Raw genomic sequence first — 7,343 nt, forward strand, 5'->3', positions numbered from 1 at the left:
AGAGCTTCCCTCGGAAGCCCTGAAGAGCTTCCCTCGGAAGCCCTGAAGAGCTTCCCTCGGAAGCCCTGAAGAGCTTCCCTCGGAAGCCCTGAAGAGCTTCCCTCGGAAGCCCTGAAGAGCTTCCCTCGGAAGCCCTGAAGAGCTTCCCTCGGAAGCCCTGAAGAGCTTCCCTCGGAAGCCCTGAAGAGCTTCCCTCGGAAGCCCTGAAGAGCTTCCCTCGGAAGCCCTGAAGAGCTTCCCTCGGAAGCCCTGAAGAGCTTCCCTCGGAAGCCCTGAAGAGCTTCCCTCGGAAGCCCTGAAGAGCTTCCCTCGGAAGCCCTGAAGAGCTTCCCTCGGAAGCCCTGAAGAGCTTCCCTCGGAAGCCCTGAAGAGCTTCCCTCGGAAGCCCTGAAGAGCTTCCCTCGGAAGCCCTGAAGAGCTTCCCTCGGAAGCCCTGAAGAGCTTCCCTCGGAAGCCCTGAAGAGCTTCCCTCGGAAGCCCTGAAGAGCTTCCCTCGGAAGCCCTGAAGAGCTTCCCTCGGAAGCCCTGAAGAGCTTCCCTCGGAAGCCCTGAAGAGCTTCCCTCGGAAGCCCTGAAGAGCTTCCCTCGGAAGCCCTGAAGAGCTTCCCTCGGAAGCCCTGAAGAGCTTCCCTCGGAAGCCCTGAAGAGCTTCCCTCGGAAGCCCTGAAGAGCTTCCCTCGGAAGCCCTGAAGAGCTTCCCTCGGAAGCCCTGAAGAGCTTCCCTCGGAAGCCCTGAAGAGCTTCCCTCGGAAGCCCTGAAGAGCTTCCCTCGGAAGCCCTGAAGAGCTTCCCTCGGAAGCCCTGAAGAGCTTCCCTCGGAAGCCCTGAAGAGCTTCCCTCGGAAGCCCTGAAGAGCTTCCCTCGGAAGCCCTGAAGAGCTTCCCTCGGAAGCCCTGAAGAGCTTCCCTCGGAAGCCCTGAAGAGCTTCCCTCGGAAGCCCTGAAGAGCTTCCCTCGGAAGCCCTGAAGAGCTTCCCTTGGAAGCCCTGAAGAGCTTTGCTCAGAAGCCCTGAAGAGCATCCCTCGGAAGACCTGGAGGGCTTGCCTTGGAAGCCCTGAAGAGCTTCCCTCGGAAGCCCAAAAGAGCTTTCCTCGAAAGCCCTGGAGGGCTTGCCTTGGAAGCCCTGGAGAGCTTGCTTGGAAGAGAGTACACGTCGCCCACCAGAAGTTGTAAACGATCCACTTTCTTCCAGATACAACGAATCGCCTTCCCTAAAATCCAACAACAACGTAGATTACTTCCAAGTTGAAGACAACTCGCAGTACCAACAGCCGCAGCAGCTACGGAGACCTATGTGGAATCACCCGACGCTGCACGACATCCTCCCTACATCCGGAAACCCTATGACCCAAAGCACCGGTACATTGAAAGCCATCCATCATCCATCGCAGCAGCAGCAGCACCAACAATCCATGCAGACGTCCAGCGCAGAGAACCTTCCGCATCCGTCCAACCAGATGCTCGCCTCCGAAGGGGACCTTTGCGAGGACCGCTACGACGACATTGTCCACTACAAGATGGCGTCGATGAACATCAACAGCACAAACTATGTCTCGGCCGCCGGTGGAGGAGCGGGGATAGCTGGTGGCGGAGTCAACGGAGGCTCCAACGATCAGATCCACCAGATCATCTTCAATGTACGGCTGGAACCGAATGGAGGTCCGCTGGGAATCACGCTAGCCGGGAGTGATGACCTGCAGAAGCCCATCAAGATCAGTGCCTTGACAGAAGGTGGAATTGCGTACAACACCGGTCAGTTGAAGGTTGGGGACTGTCTGTTGGCTATCAATGGAGAGAGCATTTGCGGAGTTCCGTTGACAACGGCTACCAAGCTGCTGCACAAGTTCGAGAATGTGGTGGACTTGCAAATTTCGCGGACGGAGTGCGTTGGAGGTGTGCGAAGTAATGGAATGGGAATTGGAGGGGAACCTCAGCCGCAGGCGGTCTATGCGAAGGTTCAGCGAAGACCACGAAGTCCTTCGATTACGGATGCACTGTCGACGAATTCGAATTCCAGTGGTGCGGGCAACTGCCGCACTTTGCACGTGACCCTGTTCAAGGATCGAGTCTACGACGACTATGGGTTCTCCGTATCGGATGGTCTGTACGAGCGAGGTGTCTACATCAACAGGATTCGGAGTGGAGGACCGGCCGATTTGGTCGGCATGCTGAGGCCTTTCGACCGGATTGTGCAGGTGAGAAATCCTACAACGCTGATGTTAATGGTGAGTTATTCAACGATTCTGAATCTTTCCAGGTCAACGGAACCAAAACGCAGGACTTCGACTGTTGCCTTACCGTGCCGCTGATAGCAGCCGCCGGGGACAAGATCGATCTGGTAATACAACGACCCCTGACGGCGGAATAACCTCCGTGGTGGAGGCGTCCGCCAGCCAGTGGCAGGAACCTAATTCAACAAGTGCCATTTCCAGAGCGAACAATAAGCAAAGGTGCCAATTCGAAGCCAAATCCTTAAGAATAGTTAACACGTAAGCAGCATTTGAAATCATTCGTACTCGAAGGTTTTTCCCCCTTGTTCCCTTCTATCCCACTATCCGCATTATTCATTACTACTCATCTACAACTCCTTTATCGTATTTATTATCTACACAATCACCTAAAAAAAAATCCTCGGAAATTAGATAACTACGAACTTTTACACAATACTCGTTAGGACAATAAATCAAAGTTAGTGCAAGGTTTTTCTCGCAGATTTTTCGAGTTCATCAGAGTTTTTCAACCAACAAGTTCTATTATAGGGTTATCGAAATCAAAAAGTCAATTTTTACAACCTAGATCAAGTCGTTTTACATTTTAAGTGTATAGAGAAATCCGTCCAATCGAAATTTTGCAGAAAGCTTCTCCAATCTTCTCTAGAAACCCTTGTAGAGCTTCACTAGGAAGCCTTGCAGAGCTTCCCTGAGAAGCCCTGCAGTGCTTCCCTTGGAAGGCTTCCAGAGCTTCCCTTGGAAGCTTTGCAGAGCTTCCCTTGGAAGCTTTGCAGAGCTCCCTTGGAAGCCTTGCAGAGCCTCCCTAGGAAGCCTTGCAGAGCCTCCCTAGGAAGCCTTGCAGAGCTTCCCTGGGAAGCCTTGCAGGGCTTCCCTTGGAAGCCTTGCAGAGCTTCCCTTGGAAGCCTTGCAGAGCTTCCCTTGGAAGCCTTGCAGAGCTTCCCTTGGAAGCCTTGCAGAGCTTCCCTTGGAAGCCTTGCAGAGCTTCCCTTGGAAGCCTTGCAGAGCTTCCCTTGGAAGCTTTGCAGAGCTCCCTTGGAAGCTTTGCAGAGCTCCCTTGGAAGCCTTGCAGAGCTTCCCTTGGAAGCCTTGCAGAGCTTCCCTTGGAAGCCTTGCAGAGCTTCCCTTGGAAGCTTTGCAGAGCTCCCTTGGAAGCCTTGCAGAGCCTCCCTAGGAAGCCTTGCAGAGCCTCCCTAGGAAGCCTTGCAGAGCCTCCCTAGGAAGCCTTGCAGAGCTTCCCTGGGAAGCCTTGCAGGGCTTCCCTGGGATGCCTTGCAGAGCTTCCCTTGGAAGCCTTGCAGAGCTTCCCTTGGAAGCCTTGCAGAGCTTCCCTTGGAAGCCTTGCAGAGCTTCCCTTGGAAGCCTTGCAGAGCTTCCCTTGGAAGCCTTGCAGAGCTTCCCTTGGAAGCCTTGCAGAGCTTCCCTTGGAAGCCTTGCAGAGCTTCCCTTGGAAGCCTTGCAGAGCTTCCCTTGGAAGCTTTGCAGAGCTCCCTTGGAAGCCTTGCAGAGCCTCCCTAGGAAGCCTTGCAGAGCCTCCCTAGGAAGCCTTGCAGAGCCTCCCTAGGAAGCCTTGCAGAGCTTCCCTGGGAAGCCTTGCAGGGCTTCCCTGGGATGCCTTGCAGAGCTTCCCTTGGAAGCCTTGCAGAGCTTCCCTTGGAAGCCTTGCAGAGCTTCCCTTGGAAGCCTTGCAGAGCTTCCCTTGGAAGCCTTGCAGAGCTTCCCTTGGAAGCCTTGCAGAGCTTCCCTTGGAAGCCTTGCAGAGCTTCCCTTGGAAGCCTTGCATAGCTTCCCTTGGAAGCCTTGCAGAGCTTCTCTTGGAAGCCTTGCAGAGCTTCCGTTGGAAGCCTTGCAGAGCTTCCGTTGGAAGCCTTGCAGAGCTTCCGTTGGAAGCCTTGCAGAGCTTCCGTTGGAAGCCTTGCAGAGCTTCCCTGAGGAAGCCTTGCAGAGCTTCCCTGAGGAAGCCTTGCAGAGCTTCCCTGGGAAGCCTTGCAGAGCTTCCCTGGGAAGCCGTACAGAGCTTCCCTGGCAAGCCTTACAGAGTTTCCCTGGGAAGCCTTGCCGAGTTTCCCTAAGAAGCTCTTCAGTGTTTACCTATGACGCCAGGTGGATCTTCCCAAGGTTCGCTAGGAAAGCAGCTTGCACTTTGCAGAGCAACCCTTGCATACCGTTGAAGCCATTTTGGTCCGAATCCGGTTCAAGTTCCTCTCTGTAACTATGTATTCAATCAGTCAACAAAAAGCCTTCATTGACGTCAATGCTCCCGTTGGAGGTGTGTTCTATCTTTGCCCCTTTTCCAAGTACAGGTCGCACATTTTACAAACAAATCAATCCGACCGGGAGGGCGGCGCCTCAACCTGGGCCTTTAATCTCCAAGAGCTAATCGCACAGCGCTAATTCACACGTCGTCCATTCAAGTTATAATCCTCACAGTGCGCCGCCGTATCCTCCCAACGAGGAGAAGAAAAACACGAGTATTCAAGGGTAAACAAAACGAGTATGTAGCGGTTCAGAGGAAAGTAAACAAAAATATGTTAACTACCTACGACGAGTGGAAAGTTCGCGCCGCAAACTGGACTTTGGCCAAAACGTTCTTCCGAAGGCGGATCTTGCCTGGGGTTGCATCAGCTCTCACTCCTATGGTGCATTATCACCAGTAGCAAAGGGGGCAGGTCAGGTGGGGTACGTGTCTATGTCGATGTCATATTTATTCGATGGGAAATTTTTATTGCTCGGTTAATTGAATGGCGTATTGAGTTTTAAATCTCGAGCAAAGTTCTACCCGATTTTCAGTAATCAAACGATAATAAATTACGGGAACGATGCGAAATTCGCGTGCTCTATATTGGCCGAGTAATAGCCCTATGAGTCAAGAAAGGCGAAACATAGTGCTACTCTCATGAAACCCACAGACTTCCTTAAAACTCTACTGAAGCACCCTGAAACCCATTGAACTTTCGAAACGCCTTGACACTTCTCATAAAACCTCTTAAAATATCTTCAAACACATTAAAATGCCTATGACATTCTTAGTAAACATCCCAGAGATCTCCGTAGACTTCTTTTAAACTCTAAGACCCTTAGAGTATTCTGAATTTCACTGCAACGCCTTGAATGCTTTGGAACCTTTCAGAAAGCTCCCCTGACATCTTTTAGACGTCCCTTAAACTCCACTCCTCTCAGAGGCATCGAGACTCTACGAAATTCATCAATCCTCTAGAAATGCCTTGAGAATGAAGCCTCCTCTAGCCCGCCGAAACCCCTGGAAAACCACTGAAACGCCTTCAAATGCTATGAATCCCCGGTGAAAGTTTCGACAAGACCTTTGTAGACTTCCTTTAAAATCGAATGAAGTCCACAGAAAGCTACTGCAACGCCTTGAATGCTTTGAAACCTGAGACCACTCTACCGGATCCAATGAAACCCTCTGCAATCCCCTGAATCCTCCAGAAACGCATTGAAACCACCGACGAACCGACGTGACAGCTAGAACAAACAAATATTCAAATTTGTTGTCCTCAACGCCATGATGAAAAATAGCCGAACACTACCGCCACCTCTATGACCGTTCGCGTTGATTTGATAGCATGACCCCAAACCCCCGTGTCTGCGACAGAAGACTTCGCTCGCTTCGCTGGTCGACCGTTAAATTTAGGGGGGACACTTTTGAAACACCACTGCACACTGGGCCAGGAACAGACATTAGCAGCAGGGACGGATGTCCTGGGGCCTGACGCACCTCCCCGCTTGCGAGTCAGCCGCGTAGTTGCCGGCTAAGAATAGGACTACTAACCCCAATTCAAGGTGTCAAGCGACCCGTGCCGAGGAATGAGTGATCGAGGGGGTGAAAAAGATGCTCGATCTTTAACGGAGCCTGTGGGGTACCTGGGCACCCCCCACAGTATGCTGTCCCTTACCGCGTTAATGCAGAGCTCTGGCGTGGTGGACATTATTTCTCGTGCAACTCGTGGGAACAATGAGCAAGAATTCAAAAACAAATAATTTAGGTGGAAGTAGCGGTGCGATCAACCCCTTCGCAAGAAGCGGGTTGATGAGGTCTCCGACAAGGAGAAGCGAGGAGTCAGGTGCTGGTAGCTTACGTAGCTCAAGCGTGGGAGCTCCTGTCCACTCCACGGCAAGCCAGCCGGTGGAGGTCATGGACGGAGCGTGGCTGCTGAGGGCCATAAGCCAAGAAGTTGGTAAAGGACGGCCCGCATTAGAGGTTGCTGAGCACCAGCTTGGCAAAATCATCGACTTTGCGACAACTAAGTCGAATATAAGCAAGGACCTGAAAACGGCCTTGCTTAGACTTAGAGTGTCTGTCGATGAAGCCAAGCAGGAGCACGCGGTGGCGTTGCTGGCTGCTACAGCTGCGGAACCAGCAAAGGAGAATGTGTCGAAGTTTACACAAACAGAGGCCTTCTCCTTCGCAGGCAGTCCGAGGAGTGTGGAAGCGAATGCTCGTGACAAACGTGACAAGCATTCGCAGAAGCGGGCGAGGCAGCCGTCAGGCGAGGAGCTGTCTGGCGGCGCCCGCAAGGCCAGGCGTATAATAACCCCGAAAGCCGGTGGTAACGCTGGAAAGTCGGACCCCAGCCAGGGTTCCCGGAAAGCTGGGAAGGGTGGGCCTGAAAAGGCTGGCCCGTCCCGGAATGATGGGAATAAGGGGTTGCGACCAATGGTGGGCCCTCAGCAGCCACAGAGCAGGGCGGTCCAAGGAGAAGACCCTCCTTGGACAAAGGTAGAGCGGAAGAAGAAGAAGAAGGTGAATCCGCAGGTAGAAGTACAGGACGCCAAACCAAGGCGTAGGAAGGCAGGTGCCAGGCGTGAGAAAGGCGACGCTATCGTCATCAAGACGGAACAGTCCAAGTACTCGGACGTCTTGAAGACGATGCGAAGCGACGCCAAGCTTGAGGGTCTTGGAGCCGACGTACGCAGTATTAGACGTACTCGTACGGGCGAGATGATCCTGGAGCTGAAACGCCAGAAGGAGCACAAGGGCGCCGCCTACAAAAGGCTGGCAGAAGAGGCCCTTGGCGAAGGTGTGCAGGTGAGGGCTCTGACACATGAGGCGACTCTCAAGGTCAAAGACATTGACGAGATCACCGAAGTGGAAGA

General features: G+C 53.1%; 1 protein-coding gene across 5 annotated transcripts in view; it reads left to right on the top strand.

Moving 5' to 3' along the window:
- The window catches only part of LOC109428376 (glutamate receptor-interacting protein 2), a 98,367-nt gene extending 95,572 nt beyond the window's left edge, over positions 1–2,795 (top strand). For all 5 annotated transcript variants that reach the window (XM_062844234.1, XM_062844235.1, XM_062844237.1 and 2 more), the window contains 2 exons: positions 1,193–2,195; positions 2,258–2,795. In XM_062844234.1, the coding sequence (XP_062700218.1) occupies positions 1,193–2,195; positions 2,258–2,368 (1,114 nt within the window). In that variant the 3' untranslated portion in view covers positions 2,369–2,795. The remainder of the gene's footprint in view (positions 1–1,192; positions 2,196–2,257) is intronic.
- The last annotated feature ends 4,548 nt before the right edge of the window (positions 2,796–7,343 follow it).

The sequence above is a fragment of the Aedes albopictus genome, chromosome 1 (assembly GCF_035046485.1).
Source record: "Aedes albopictus strain Foshan chromosome 1, AalbF5, whole genome shotgun sequence".
Classification (NCBI taxonomy): Eukaryota; Metazoa; Arthropoda; class Insecta; order Diptera; family Culicidae; genus Aedes; species Aedes albopictus.